The sequence below is a fragment of the Camelus ferus genome, chromosome 18 (genome assembly GCF_009834535.1).
Source record: "Camelus ferus isolate YT-003-E chromosome 18, BCGSAC_Cfer_1.0, whole genome shotgun sequence".
Lineage (NCBI taxonomy): Eukaryota > Metazoa > Chordata > Mammalia > Artiodactyla > Camelidae > Camelus > Camelus ferus.
This window is the reverse complement of record NC_045713.1, coordinates 9,129,053-9,143,858: the sequence shown is the minus strand read 5'-3', so window position 1 is coordinate 9,143,858 and position 14,806 is coordinate 9,129,053. Positions and strand designations below refer to the sequence as shown.

Here is a 14,806-nt window from a genome sequence, read left to right as displayed (position 1 = left end):
TTGTGCAGCGGCGTCTCTGTGAGCACGTCCTGGCAGGGCTCCACTCCGCGGTGCCCCCAGACGTCGCCCCACGGCAGAGGCCGCCCTGCCCTGGCCGGGCTGCCGTCTCAGCATGGTCTGGCGCCGGGCCCACCGGAGGGCGCTCCGAGTCCGCGCTCGGCCCCGGGCAGGGGGAGGGCCGCGTCTCTGAGGCCCGCGCTCCTCTCCCGTGTGAAGCTCTGCGCCACGGGGCTTCGGGCCGTGTTCTCGTCTTGGTCCCCCCAGCTCGCCTTTCCTGGCATGTGCTCCTGTGTACAAATCTCTCTTGGAATGATGCGCCAGAATAATTATAATGTTTTATGTTTTAAAAAAGCCTTGGTTTTGTGTTGTTGGGGAAACAAAGCGATGGAAGACACAGCTCCTGGTGTCTGGCGGCTTCTGGGAGCGGTTGTCATAAACGGCCCTGAAGGCCTGGCCAGGGTTGGGGATGTGCTCCCGCTCGCGTGGGGGTCCTTTGGCTCAGCGTCTGGGAGCCCTGCCCACACTGCAGGCACCTCCTCCCCTCTGGGTGTCCCGGGCCTCACAGTAGTGGCTGGGGAGGGCTGACCCCGGGGGTGTGGCCTTATTTCAGCCCGGGGGAAGTCGGGGGTGGGGTGGTAATGTGACCAGAGCTCTACTTCATGCAGGTGTTACTTGGCTTAACACACAGGACAAGCTGTTGGGGTGGGAGTGGGTCAGTGGGAAACCAGTGGGAGAGGGGTGCTGGCTTCCAGGAAGTCGTGTGGGATGTCCAGTGGTGGGGCCAGGCTGTGGCAGCCCCCGGACGCAGAGGGCGGAGAGCAGGGGGGGCTCTCGGGTGTCTAACTCTTGAGCTTTTAATCCAGAGAACTTGGGGGGAGGGACGGGATTGCCCACAGGCCCCGGGCTTAAAGTGGCTGTGTGGGAACTGGAGGTGCCTCTGTGGCCTTCCGGAAGGGAGGCCCAGCAGGAGTGGGGAGGCCCAGGCTGGCATCAGACGTTGGGATGAGGAGTGAGCTGCGACTCCTCGGCCTGCGACGTTGATGGTGATCTCCGAGGGGCACTGAGGGCAGCACCCGGGGGCACGCCTTTCCAGAGGGAGCCGCGGCCGTGGTCGGGCGGAGGGGGAGCGCAGAGCTGTGGGCGCTGACACGGAGAGCCAGAGCAGCTGGCGTGGAGCTCTCCTCCCCGCGCAGCGCCCGTGCTCAGCTCCGACCACCTCCCACGCCTGCCCTCCTTGTCCTTCCACTGGCCACACCGGCAGCGGACTCCAGGTATGGGCCCCGGCTTTGCTTGCTGCCCTCCCACCAGGTCAGAGGGCCCGAACGCCCTGCAGGCCGGGGCAGCCCTGAATCACCAGAGTTGTGTCTCAGAGCCACCGGAGTAGCATCTTCCAGCTTTGTCCCATTTAAATAAGCATGTGCTGTGGCGACCTTGCCCCAAGTGCCCAGGTGGGCTTCTGTCTGGAAGAGTGGGAGGTGGGCCCCGACTATCCAAGGGGCAGCCTCTGGCCCGGAACCTTCTCACTTCAGAGAACTGGGGAGGGAGGGCCCTTGTTTGGGTCCCTTGTTTTGATTCTTCAAACCGGGAGAGAGTGGAGGGGACAGGAGTGTGTCGGCAGACGGACACGCCGGCGCAGGCCTTCCGCGGCTGGGCGGACCTTGCTCTGCAGTCGCTGCCGGGTGGGGCTCGGCGCACAGCTCGAGGTCGTGGCTCTTCCTTGCCGACCCGGGTGGGCAGGGCTGACGGCGTCTCCCAGGGGCTGGTTGCTGAAGCGAGCGCACAAGGAGTCTGGGGTCCTGGCCGAGGACTTTGAGCCCGGTCTGCACAGAAGGCAGAGGGAGGGGGGCCGTGTGTGAAACGACCCGCACGGCGGGGGGGCCGCCCTTTTCCCTCCGTCCGGCATTGGTTTGGAAGGAAACACAGCCTGTGCCCACACTGCCTTCAGGGGAAGGTCGTCGGTAGAGCCTGCCTCCCAGGGCTCCTCCGGGGACACGAGGGACAGGCGGGGCAGAGCAGTGGCCGGATGCACCTCCAGAACCATCGTCCGAGCAGGGCTGATGGGGAGCTCCTCCTGTGTCTGCTCCGAGTCCCGTGTTCTGGGAAGCCTAGACCTTGACGGCCTGTCGTCAGCCGGCTTCTGCAGGGCTGGTCTGGGAGAAAAGAGCAGAAAAGGCTGAGATGTGCGCCTCCCACCGTGCTCGGGCCGCTCAGCTGTGCCTCCGGTCCCCGGCCCCAGGTCATTCCTCCGTGCTCGGGCCGCTCAGCGTACGCCCCCTGTGCGCTCGCGCGTGCACGCACCTGCACGCCCTGGCCCGTGTGTCCTGTACGTGCTTATTTGAGGCTGACAGCCTCACAGTCCCAGGAAGAGGCTGTGCTTGTCAGGAGGGAGACGGGAGGATGGCCTTCACTGCGGCAGGTCAGACCAGCGCCCTGAGCTGCTGGGTGCAGGCCAGCTTGTGGGAAGGGCCCTAGAGAGTCGAGTGGCTCTGTTCCCCAGGCGGGGCGGCGGCCCTGAGGCCAGGTGTTCAGGAATGGCAGGCTTTTTGATGCGGGTGTCGGGAGCCCAGGTGGACAGAGCCTCTCAGTGCCCCTGGGGTCAGGGGGTGTGGTCTTCTGGCTCCTTGGAGCTGCCTCTCTGGGGGCAGTGGTTACTAAGTGTGTTTGGAGGGGACTCGGGGGGCCCAGGGGCCCAGGATGCTGGCTGTCTTGCTGTTCTTGTGCATGGAAATGAACGATTTAGTCCCAAGGGCCAGGGCGCCCTGTTGGTAAACAAGCACATCGTGCTAAGAGCCCTCACGCGTGCTGTCCCCGCGCCGTCACCTGGCAGGGGCAGCTGCCTGCCTGCTGTGTTGCGGCTCTGGAGGGCGAGTGTTCCCTGTGCTGTGTGGGAAGCTGTGTTGAGGCAAGAGTCCCCCTGTGCAGACCCTCTGCCCCCTGGGCCGGTCGTGCCCAGCTTGTCTGGAAGGAGCAGCTCTGGTGACTAAGCAGGACTGGGGGCAGACTCGGGGGCCCGCCTGGCCCGGCCTCAGGAAGGCTGTGTGGCCAGGGTCAGAGCCATGTGCTTGTCCCCTCTCCCTCAGGGTGGCGCCCGGATGCTCCCCGCCGGGGGCGCTCCTTGTGCGCCTTGGCTGCTGCTTCTTGGCGGAAGCCTTCTTAGTCCGAGCACTTGTTCGCGGCCCGCAGCTTCCTCTCTACCAGAGGCACTCCTGTAGTCAGGAGCCCAGGCTGCAGACGGAGCCCCGGCCGGCCACCTGCGTGCATGGCGGTGACGGTATCTCCTTGATTAAGGCCCTTCCCTCATTCTGGAATATCTGGACTCCTTCCCCCGTCTCCCCCACCATGAAGTCCTGAGATCTGCTGACCTGTCCCACCTTTGCCTGGGTCTCCTCTGACATCCAGCTGGCGCAGCCACCCTCACCAGTGCGGCACGTGGCCTGGCCTGCTTTCCCTGTGCCCGTGTGTCCGCAGGCCCCCGAGCTGGCTCATCCACGCCCCGTCCTCCCTGCACCTCCTCCGCACCCCTCCTGTCACCTCCGCTGGGGTGCCCCTGACCGTGTCCCCCAGCTCGCCCACACCCGCTCTGCTGAGTCATCCTGCCCGCCAGGAGGAAGGAGACCGGGGCTCCTCCTCGCTGGCTTAGGAACCGTTCGTTGCAACCTGCCCTTGAGGGGCGCATCTTAGGTGCTTCAGGGAGCATGTGGATGAATCACGCTGGGTCCTGTTCAGCCTCCAACGTTCGTTTCAAACGGAGCCACCTATTCACTGATTTCTTTCAGGCTGCACCTCTCACCCAGCTCTGGGGTGCGGCGCCGGGAAGGAGCCGTAGGCGGAGGCCGGCCGGGGCTCAGGCCGGCTGGGCAGGGTGCTGGCCGCCGCAGCCAGTGCGCCGCATCCGCGGACCGTCTCTGAGCTTGTCCTGCGCCCGCCACTCTCCCCTGCCGAGACGCGCAGGAGCGCTGGGCTAAGGGGTGGGTGGCGGGGCCGCAGATCGCCGCGGTGTTGAGGGGTGACTTTCCGTCTGGTCAGGCTGAGGTGTGAGACCACAGAAGAGACACTGTGCCTCCTCTGCGCGTCGTGCGGGGTGCGTGGCGTTGGTGCCGTCTGTTTCCCGCGCTGCTGGCCTCGATTGCTTGTTTCTCTGCTGTGAGGCCGGGCGCTCCCCTGTGGTCAGGAAGTGTCCCCGGGGACGTGCCGGGACCGTGCCGACAGCCCGTTCCCTCCCGGCCTGCAGGGCACTCGCTCTCGGGCTCGCTGGGGGGCCTCGCCTGCGGCCTGCCGCGTCCGTGGGGCGCGGGGGTCGTCCGTTTCCCTCTTGTCTGGTGCGTTCGGGGCCGGGCTTCTCGGGGGGGACTCGTCCCTTCTCCCCGCGTTTCCTCCGTCGGTCGTTTAATGCCGGCGTGGACTGCGGACAGCGTCTCATTGAGCTCAGCGCTGTGCGGCCCCCGAGCTACTCAGATGGTCTGATCTTTGGCCTTTGACCTCTGACCTGTGGGAGCTCTTTGCAGTTGGCTCTTGTGCTCTTCTGACTCCCACCGTCTTGTTTGGAGTGTTTCCTTCCTTCCCGGCGCCACACGATGCTCTGAACTTGGATTGTCTCTGCGCCTTTCATGGCATCGACCCTTTTTCCAGGGCGCTCGGGTTCCTGTTGATGGAGAGCCAGTACCTTGGTGGGAGATGTGTTCACGCCTTCAGCCCCTCTGTGGACAGAGCTGGTAAGTGTGCACAGGTCAGGAGTGGTGTGGCTGGGTCACAGCAGCGGTCAGCTCCACGAGAACCCGCCTGCCGTTTTCCCAGTGGACGGGCCCTTCTGAAGTTGCAGGCACCCCGTGTGGCCAGGAGCTGCTCGTGGCCTTGGCGGCCGTTCTGATGGGGGTGTGGATGGTGCACGTGGAGGCCCAACTCCCCGCCCAGGCCTGCCGAACACACTCCCTGTCTGCGCTGCTGGGTTTCTCACGTGAGAAGCCTGGCAAGTAGACCCCATTTCCTCCCTCTGATTTCCCGAGTCAGGGTCAGATTTCCGACGGCTTGGTTTTGTGTCCTTCAGTAGTCTGAGAAAGCCCCAAGGTCATTTGTCTGTCTTTCCTCCCTCAGCCTGCCTTTTCCTTTATTCCAGTTCTCTTGGGACTGAACGGAGATGGTGCACGTGTTCATCTAGTGCGTAGCTCCTTGGCTGGGGCCCACGCCAGGCACTCGGGGTCGCCACCTTGAAGCTCGTCCTGCCGCAGGGAGTGGGCGGCGTGTGGAGGGCGGGCAGTGGAGCCTGGTGTTTGCCAGTCTTGACCTGGCTCTGCCTCTGACTGGTGGCTGACTGTGGGCAGAAGCCGGGTCTGCCCAGCCCCCTCCATCCTTCAGCCCCGCCTCGCCTCCGGGGGCCCTGCTGGTGGCAGCTCTGTCTTCGCCCTCGCTTCGCCTCGGCCCCCACTGGGGCACTCCTTGGGCACGCAGCCTCGTCACGTCCGGGGCCTTCGCCTTCAGATTCTTCCTGCCTTCCTACCCGCCACTGTTTCCTGGTCAGTTTTTCCTCCCTTCGGTTGTACGCAGGACACAAGGCAGTGGGAGAGAGAAAAGTGACTCGAGGACCCGGTTGATACACTTTGTTTGGGTAACAAGTGTTGCTTTGTTCTGCTGGGAACTGGTGTGAGTGGTGTGAGCATCTTCCTCGCGATGTGTGTCCTGGCCCCTCTGCTGGGGCTGGTGGCAGGGCAGGTGGGGGGTCTGGGCCCAGAAACCATGTGTATTGGTTGGTTAAACCCATGGAGGAACCCACGGCGTCTTCACAGCCTGAAACAAAGGCTCCTTCAGCAAGGCAAATTTTACCCAGGACGGAAGAGAGACATTGGAGGCCAAGAACCGCTGCCTGCGCTGGGAGTGGGGTTAGTGTCATTCAGACTGATCCCTGCTGTGTCGTGAGGTCAGAAGTGAGCTCTTCCTTGGGTCCTGTCAGTAGAAGTAGAGCAGCACACAGAGGAGGTACGGGGCTGCTGCTCCGCGACCCACAAAGCCCCCCGGTGTCCACCTCCCGCTGGGGCCTGGCTCCGGACGAGGGGTTTGGGGACAGCCTTGGCCGTCGTGGGTGTGTGCGCTGTGTGCCGGGGCTCGGGGTGCAGCGTGGTCGCTAAGTCGCAGCCTGGCCACTGGAGGGGCTGTGAGAATATCTGAGGGGTTGGGAGGGTGGGCTTGGATAAACTGCACAGTCACCGAGTGGGAGCCCTTGATGGAAGGCCTTGGTTTGACACACAGAAATTCCTGTCACCTTTAAAAGGCCAAAACAGACTCCCAGCCTGGGAAGGCGTGGCCTGGTGACCTGCTCTGCCCTTCCTCCGTGGGCCCCGGGGACGTCATGGCCGTGCCGAGCTCCCTGACCTGCACCATGATGCGGGGGGCGATGGTCCTTGCAAACTGCAGGACTTGTGTGTGTTCAGAAAGTAACCAAATGGATTCAAAGGAGTAATTAGTGTATCTCATAAGATATGAATCTTAATTTCTAAATTACATATTTAGCAGATGGTCCAAAATAGTACTTGTAATGGCAACATTCAATTAGTGAGTTTAAAAAATGTATATTATTGCAACACGCTTCATGGGTTTTATTTAGAGATTTTTAAATACAGTGCTGTAAAAACGTAGCCGTGTTTCAGACTATTTAGACCCATGCTGCGGCTGTGGGCTCTGTGCTGACCTTGCCCTGGTACCCAGGAGGTGGCTGCCGAGAAGACTGACCTGCTCCCGTGTGGGGACAGCAGGGAAAGCAGCTGGGCTGTGGGGCTGTCCCCGCGGCCCATCGTCCCCACTCCTCCTGGCTCAGGAATTCTGACTCCCGCAGCCCCTGGGAACCCCATTTCTGAGTGTCCTCACTGGGCCTGACTGACATGGGGCTGAGGGTGGGGCTTTATTCCTGTCGCGTGCACCCAAGACTGCTTTCTGTGCCAGCTTCTGGGTCTGCCCTCAGTGGCTTGTGGGCAGCTGGGCTCGGGTATTGTCCACGTGGGCAGAGAGGAAACTGAGACGTGAGGAGGTCTCCATCTGCTTGACATCTGGGGGCCAGTTCAGGAGCATAGCTGGGGCCCAGCCTTCACGTGTCCCCTCAAGGTGGCATGCCTGGCACTGGGGGCCCTGGAGGTAGGCCTGTCCCTTGTGGGACCCAGAGTGGTTCCGCTGTGCCTGGGGCTCTGAGCCGGGGGTGGATGTGGGGTCCCTGCCTGTCCAGCCCTGGGGACCAGGTCCCCACAGCAGCTGGTGTCCACACACCGTGGGAGGAGGAGCAGAACTTGATGGGCCATCTCCCTGGAGGCCACCACGCGCACCACTGCTGGCTGGAGGAAGCCCTGAGCCTGAGTGGTTGCCTGGGGGCGCTGCTTCCGAGGTCTCCACTCTGAAGAGCAGGAAGTTCCTTGGCGACTTGAGGTGGGGAGGGAGCCAGAGCAGCACCCCCGCCCGCAACCCTGGGCCCCTGTGAAGGCGGGCCTTCCTGGCGGTCAAGTGTTTGCAGAGGCAGGCCTTGTTCGGGCCCTTTCAGGTCCCGTATGTTTCCACAAAGCTTTTCAGACCTAAACACAGATGTTCATCTGAAAATGAGAAATCAGATTAAGCGGAACCAGCCTTTGACGTTGATGCCCTATTGCAAGTAAAACAAAGGGAGGAGAACGCTGTGTTGTAAATTTCACTTAAATAACTTTTTATTTTAAATGAAGTTTTAAACTAAAGAAGTGTCATTTGAAAGCCACTCATCTTCCTCTCTGTCCTCGGGCGGAACATCTGTGCTCATTCTGACGCGATGAATGACATGAATGGAGCCAGAGCCGGTGGAGCGCTCTCTTTACCATAATTACACCTCGCTCATCCCCGGGACACAATGCAGGCATGAAATGCCAATTAAGCCTCTATGTTAATGAGACGGAGCCTGAATAGTGGGTCACGGCGGACACAGATCCCAGCGGAACTGGTTCGATATAGCCCGGAGTTTGTTCTGCTTTAATAGAAATGTTGTATATAATGAAAATCTCCAGCGTTCGCTTTTATGTTAAAATTATCCATTTTGGGGTTTTTTGGTCAGCAGGTTTTAAAATAGTTTTTTTCTGAGCACCTGGTTGGGCGCCTCGTCCCCTCCATGCCAGGTGAGTCAGACGGGGCATCCTGGAGGTTGTGAGTGTCTCCTGTCGTCCAGGGCCTGGGTGCTCTGTGCCACGGGGCCCTGGGCGTTGCCAGGTGGATGCAGCCCGAAGACGGCATCCCCAGGACGCTGGCCCCAGATCTGGGGCGGCAGCTGAGGAGTCAGGGGCCCTGACCACTGCCATTTCCATCCACCCAGCAGCCCTTCCCAGCAGGCAACCTGGACGTCTGTCCAGGGTTGAGATCCTTGGGGGCAGAACACTGGCTGGTTCTGGCAAGTTCTGGGTGCCTCAGTTTCCTCGCCTGCCCAGCAGGGATGGCGGCGCCTTCTCTGCTGGTTCTGAGTGGGAGTCAGACGAGACCCAGGATGTTGGTGCACCTGCTCCGGTTGAAATCTGGGGCCTTGTGGAGTGAACCCTGTTTAGGTTCATCCTGAGGATGAGAGCTGTTGGGGTTTCAGTCACCGTAAGCATGTTTATTGGGTGGCCGGGCCTGCTGAGGGAGTCAGTCGGTGAAGGGACAGCACCCTACCTGCGGGCAGGACCACAGAGGGACCACGGTGGGCCGGGCCGGGCCGCTGAGCGCCAGGCTGAAGGCCCTGAAAGGTGAGAGGACGTGCCTGCGAGCGTGGCCAGTGGGTGAGAGGCCAGCTGGTGCCAAGGGGGCACAGGTCGGAGGCCCAGGGAGAGGTGGGGGTGTCAGCGCCCCAGGGACGCCGCTGAGGCCGTGTGCTGTTGACCAGAGTGGAGGTGGGGCTGTCGGTGGCAGCGGTGGCTGTTTAAAGAGGGAAGGCGCCAGAGCACCGCGGTTAAGCCACGTGGTGAGAAGACAGCTCACAGGCGCAGCCTTTGGGTGGGTATAGGATGCTTGCTGCTCGAGTGAACGCGGTTGCAGGTGAGGGGCTGTGGCGGGGAGGGGCTCAGGTGGGAGGCGATGAAGCAGGGAAGACCCTGCCGTGGCCCCATGTGCCCCCTGTCTCTTGTGGACTCCCAGCTGCCTCTGCTCGGGCCTTCCCTCCCCGACTCACCCGCAGTGGGGTCTCACTGACTGATGGCCCTTCCGTCCGTTGGAGCTGGCTGCAGCGGTCAACGAGAGGCTGGTGCTGTGCTGTCCCGTGTTTGTCCTGGTGTGGGAGCCTGGCCGGCCGGCTGGCCGGCCCGCTCAGTGCTCCCGGCGGGTCCTCCATGAGAACTCACCCCAGCCCTCACTGGCCCTTCCTTCCACCAGCTCCTCAAGGGGGGACGGGGCACATTGATCTCAGCATCCCCAGGGTCCCCAAGGTCTGACGCACAGCTGGTGCTGGGTCAGGCCTGAGAGGGTCTCCATCAAGAACCCCTTTTGTCTGTTGGTGATGGGAGCAGGAGAGCCACAGCGGGACCCCCTCACAGGCGGGAGGATGACTCCGTCCCTGGCTGAATCAGAGCCAGGCCTTGGCCTGGACACCTCGTAGTCCCAGTCTGTCCTGTCAGTGTGGGACGGTCACCTCGGCACTGCATTAACTCCAGAAATTAAAGTGGGGCTTCTTCTTTTTTAGTTTTGATGGGGGCCCTACGGGCTGCAGGCACGTTTTTCCACTTTCCAAACAAGGTGGCGGACCGCCTGGTGGGCCTTGCCGAGAGTGTGCCTGAACACCAGTGTGTGAGGGCCTGGGCCCGAGGAGGACGAGGGAGGAGAGGGGAGGAGAAAGAGGGAGGAGGGGAGGGGAAGGGAGGAGGTGGGAGAGGGCAAGAGGAAGGAGGCAGAGGGAGGAGAGGAGGAGGAAAGGGGCTCCCAGGAGGGAGGCTCATGTGCTCTGTGTCTGCCACCCCTTCCCCCACAGAGAGGAACAGTGTTCCATCCTCAGTGCTTAAACTAGGTGGAAGCGGGGCCTCAAGAGAAACACAGAAGGCTTGGCAGGTGATCCCAGGGGCCTGTGTTCATGGGGGTTAAAGACAGGTGTGTGCAGTTGGGAGGGAAGGGAGGGAGAGGGAGTGCGGGCCCACTGGGGGCGGCTGAGGGAACTGGGGCTCCGGGAGGGAAGGAAGGTGGGGGCAAAGTGACGTGTGTTTTCTGGGAGCGAGCTGTAGGCCTCACAGGGGCCTGGGCTTGTCTTCGGTCCCACCTCGCCGTACTGATCCAGCAGGGACCGAACTGCCACTCGTCCCGGGCAGGGTCTGCGGTGCACTAGTTGGCAGAGCTATGGGGGGACCAGGTCAGTGCAGGCTTCCCAGGGGCCAGTGTGCGCACCCGTGAGGGGCCAGTGCCAGCTCCAGGAGGTGGGGACGCTCGTGGTGTTCTCCTGTGCTGTCCCTTCTCTCTGCCTCCTGAGAGTTTGGAGGGGCCTGGAGAAGCAGGCAGGCAGGGAGGGGGAGGAGAGAGAAGGGCGGCCGGCCCCGCCCGGGGGGCCCGAGCTGGGGGCTTGTGTGGTGATGCTGGCTGGATGCCCTGGCTACCGAGAGGACACTGCTGTGGAGGATGCATGGTTCCAGGACTGTGACTGGGAGGGACAGGACTGCTCAGCCTTGGTGAGAGGGGGTGAGCTGGGGATTCTGGGGAGAGAGGGCAGGGGGCTTTAACTGTCCCCGAGTCCCCCTTGTCAGGGGCAGCCACACCTGCAGGAGCTCTGTTGTCCCTGCCTGTTTTGCAGAAGGACCTTCCCAGGGTGTGGACCTGCTGGCTGCGAGACGGTGCAGGCTCGCTCTGCGCGGTGCTATTCCACCTCCACCCTGTCCACCCCCAGTTGCATCTAAACCTGCGCCGGGTTGCTGCTGCTCCTGTCCCCCGGCCCTTCTCTGGAGGGCAGCCTACAGACTCGGTCACTCCCCTGCCATCGCTGCCGTGGCGCAGGGCCCGTGTTCTCTGGAATCTGAGCGCCCCTTGGACCTGTGGGCCCCTGCCGGCCTGTGGTTCTGGAGCCTCTCTCAGGCCGCTCCCGGAGCCCACCACGACCCTCTCCGTTCCCCAAGCCTGGTCGAAGCCCTCTGTAACCACGCCATGCGGCCAGCCCTCGGCCTCACTCCCTTTATGGCATGTGGCCCCTGTCCACCTGGTTGTAGCTGACCTCCGTGGAGGGTCAGCTCCTGGGCAGCAGGGACCGTCTTTCTCCATTTGCTCACAACATGCCACAGATGGGCCGTGCCTGTGTCGTGGGAGTCATGTGTGGCAGAGCCAGCCTCTCACCACTGGACGGCTTTTGGAAAACCCGGCGTCCGGCTCATGGATAGAGGCAGGACTCCGTCCTTGGGTGGCCTGTGACAGACTTGTGTGATCCTCGTGTCGCAGTGTTCAGGAGGGAGAGCTGCCTTGCCCTGCACCCCAGGCAGAGTGCCCTGTTGGGATCTATGACTCCTCGGCCGCTGGGCTTGGGGGTCAGTCTTGCTGTTTGCACCACAGGGAAAGGGGGGGCAGTGGCTCGAGGCCCCAGGGTGGGGACTGGGATGGCCTATGTGCCTGGCGCACACTGAGCTCCCTGGGCTGGGGAAATCGCAGTGGGACGTCGTGGCGCCGGCTTCTACAGAACAGGCGTTGGCGTCAGAATGAGGCGCCTCAGTGTAAGGTGGTTGGTTTTCAGGTTAAGAATTCAGTGAGGAGGGGACTCATTTGGCCCAGAGAGCTGCTGTGTGGGGAGCTTTGCCTATAAATGCACGCTGCTGCTGACACTCCAGTCTTCCTCTCCCGGGAGAGTGTGGTGGTGCGTGCGCCACCCCGTGGCTCTGGTGTGTCCTGGAGTTGTCGGTGCTGGCTCTCCATTAGAGGGACCAGGCGGGCTCAGGGCGTTCCCCCCAAGGAGCCGGCCTGCATGGCTTCCGCCGTGCTGGGCAGCTTGGCTGGAGAGCTCCCGTCATCCCTGTGCCTGGGGATGCTTAGCTCCGGGCAGCTCAGGAGCACACTTACCTTCGTCGGTGGTGTCCAGACACCAGCTGCAGATTTAATTCTCTGCTGGGCTCCGGGGCCACCTCCTCCCATGGCTGTGCGCTCCCCACCGTGTTTCCAGGGCCCAGGGCGCTGCCTGTGACTGTCAGCCTCCCTGGGGATGTGGAGGGATGCTGGCCCCGTGGCTCAGCTGTGCACTATGGGGGTGCCCTGGTGGGGAGTGGGCCCCCCCCACTCCCTTTTCTTCCCAGCGCAGCTCCCTCTGGGGCCTCGTCTGAGTGTTCTGCCCTTGAGAGAGAGCTGGAGCCTCTGGGCTGTGTCTGGGCCGTCCGGGCCCACCGTGCGCCGGTCCAGCAGCGTCATCTGATTCCCGGGGCCCCACTCCGCACAGCGTGTCCAGTGCCGGCGGCCTCTCAGGGATGCTTTACTTACCCCCTACTCCACCCTTTTCCTCCTCCATTTTTTCGCTCAAATGGGAGCGTGTTCACTGAGCTGCATGCACCGGACGCTGCCTGCTCAGGGACAGACATGACGTGGCCCGTGGCCTCGCCGAGCGTGTGTCTCCTGCAGGACCACACACGGAGGCGGCAGAGGTGAGGACTGCGTGGCTGTGAGGGCGCTGGTCAGGTTGGGGGGGGGTCAGCGACTGCCCCCCCCGAGGAAGCGGGGGACACTGAGGTCGAGACCTGAGCACAAGTAGGAGTGGCTGCTTGTGGAGACATCCAGGCAGAGGGGACAAGGAGTGGCTGGGGCGAGCCTGTGTGACAGGGCCCTGCAGGGCTGACTCCAGGGGGCTGGTGCCGTGCAGGTCTCTCTCCTTCGGGTTGTGGGGCTGGAGCTGGAGAGGGTGCAGTGCCCATCTGCAGCGCCTGTTCCAGACATTGACCTCCCACCTCTGGAGGAGCGGGGTGATGCCATCTTTGGGTGACCTGGGGTCACGTCTGGACTGAAGTGTATGCCATGTTGGTGGTGACTGCAGCTACAAGGCTTGGTGTCCGCTGAGAACCCACCGTGTGTTGACCGTGCCAGGACTTGGTTCTCTCCTGTGCCCTCACCGCGGCCTCTGCTGGTGGGTAGACTCATTTCCATGGTACATGCGGGGTCAGAGGCTCACTGGCAAGGTCAGGCTCTGGGCGAGCGAGGCCTCCTGGCTCCAGCCCTGCCGTCTGCCCGGAGCTCGCGCCCCTTCCATCTTCCATGTGGTTCGGAGTGTGTGTCAGGCCCTGTGCTGGCTCGGGGGCCGCAGAGAGCACGGCCTAGCCGGTGAGCGCGGTGACATCTGTTCACGTTGCTGTGTTGGCGGCAGAGAGGATCTGTTCCTTCCAGTCTGAACAGCCTCCAGGGTGGGGACTTCAGGGAGGAGCAGAGCCCGCTCCGTGGTCGGGGCCTCCCCTCAGTGGCAGGTCCTATAGCGAGAAGGACAGTGTGTACGTTGGCCTGTTTAAAATCCCTGTAATTGGCGTGAGTTTTTCCAGCCCCCAATGACAGAGGAGGAGGAGTCTTCTCTGACTAAAGGGGAGGGGGTTTCAGCGGGTGGGAAGCTGGAGTGGAGGAGAAATGGGCGTACAGCCCCTTGCTTTGTTTGATGGGAAAGTGGTTAATTAGGTGACTCTCTCTTCCTCTGACACGTGCAAATGAGACTCTGCTGATAACTGAGCTCGTACAGAAATGATAAAAGTTTAACACAGGGCGCCAGCTCTCAGGTGTGTTGGGAAATGAAGGTGAGGGTGAGGGTGAGGTGAGCGCCTAGGGCTGCGTTTGCTGTGAGCGGAGACGTTTCATGTGCTGCCCTCCAGCCCCTCCAGGGTCAGAGTAACTTTTTAAGATGTTGATAAAACCAGAACAAGTTGCCAAGATGAGGTAAGATACGCAGGCCGACCGAGGCTCAGGCAGACTTGTCTGAGTGTCTCAGGCTCGCCCTGCTTCCTGTGTGCTGTCAGGGCGGCTGTGTGGAAGGACTCCCTGCTGTGAGCCAGGCCCAGCGCCACGGACAGTGCCCGGCTCCCGCCGTGCCAGGAGGCGGGGAGGGGCCGGACACTGCAGGGCCGCACCCTTGGCTGGGTGGTCCCGGCAGGACCCTCGGACCTTATGAAGTCCAGGTTCCGCTGTCACCACCCACCAGGAGGCAGGGTTTTCATCTTCAGAAGCTCCTGGTGGGACCGCCTTTTAGCTCTGACCCCTGCCCTGGCGCTGGGCCCAGACGCTGCTGCTTCCTCTCCTGGGGCTGCAGGACTAGACAAGTGCGCAGGTGCCAGTCCAGGGTGCGGTGGGCGTTGTCACTCTGCCCTGTCCCCTGGCTGGCTGCTGTGGTTGGAAGGTGCTCTGGGCACCCCTTGCTCTGCTTGATTACTCTCGTCCCCACCTGTTGGGGGGTGATGGCCGAATGCTGTCCCCAAACAGGCCTAGGCGTTGTGTGAAGTGTGAGAGCCCCTGCCTGCAGAGAGGCTGTGGCCTTCAGGCAGTAAGGTGTGTGCGCTCAGCCCCGGCCCCTCGCTGACTCTGCTGCACCCCGTGGCCCCATGCTCTTCCTTCTCATGGCTGGTCGGCCCGTGGAGGGGTCCTTGCAAGGAGCAGCCAGTTTGTTGGGGGTCCTGCGTGGCCTCCCAGAGGTGGTTCCCCGCAGAACTGGTCGCTCATGCCTCCAGACGGTCGGCAGGAGGTGACGGTGGGTGGGAGGCCTCTGCGTGTGTCTAGAGGAATTTTGGCGACGTGGGTCTTATTCAGGTGTCTGGGGCTTTGGTGGCTCCCCCGTGACGTGTGCCCTTCTGTCCGCAGGGCCCGCCTGGCCTCTGGGTGGCAGGTTGTTAGTACGTATGTGGATAGCTGTCTCTCTTGCAAATCTAAA

At 62.5% G+C, this 14,806-nt stretch overlaps 1 protein-coding gene and 1 long non-coding RNA gene across 7 annotated transcripts in view; one reads left to right on the top strand and one right to left on the bottom strand.

Annotated features, from left to right (window-relative positions):
• MAD1L1 (mitotic arrest deficient 1 like 1) overlaps positions 1-14,806 on the top strand; it is a 271,894-nt gene that overhangs the window by 87,709 nt on the left and 169,379 nt on the right. The window contains exon 2 of one of the 6 annotated variants that reach the window (XM_032459894.1): positions 4,630-4,712. The exons of the other annotated variants lie outside the window; for them this stretch is intronic. Within the exon in view, the coding sequence (XP_032315785.1) occupies positions 4,675-4,712 (38 nt within the window). The 5' untranslated portion in view covers positions 4,630-4,674. The remainder of the gene's footprint in view (positions 1-4,629; positions 4,713-14,806) is intronic. 6 annotated transcript variants of the gene reach the window in all.
• Positions 4,514-14,791, bottom strand: LOC116657501. The gene is made up of 3 exons (XR_004312621.1): positions 14,588-14,791; positions 13,572-13,574; positions 4,514-4,526 (listed from the first exon to the last, which is right to left on the bottom strand). It is a non-coding gene; the product is annotated as an uncharacterized LOC116657501 (long non-coding RNA).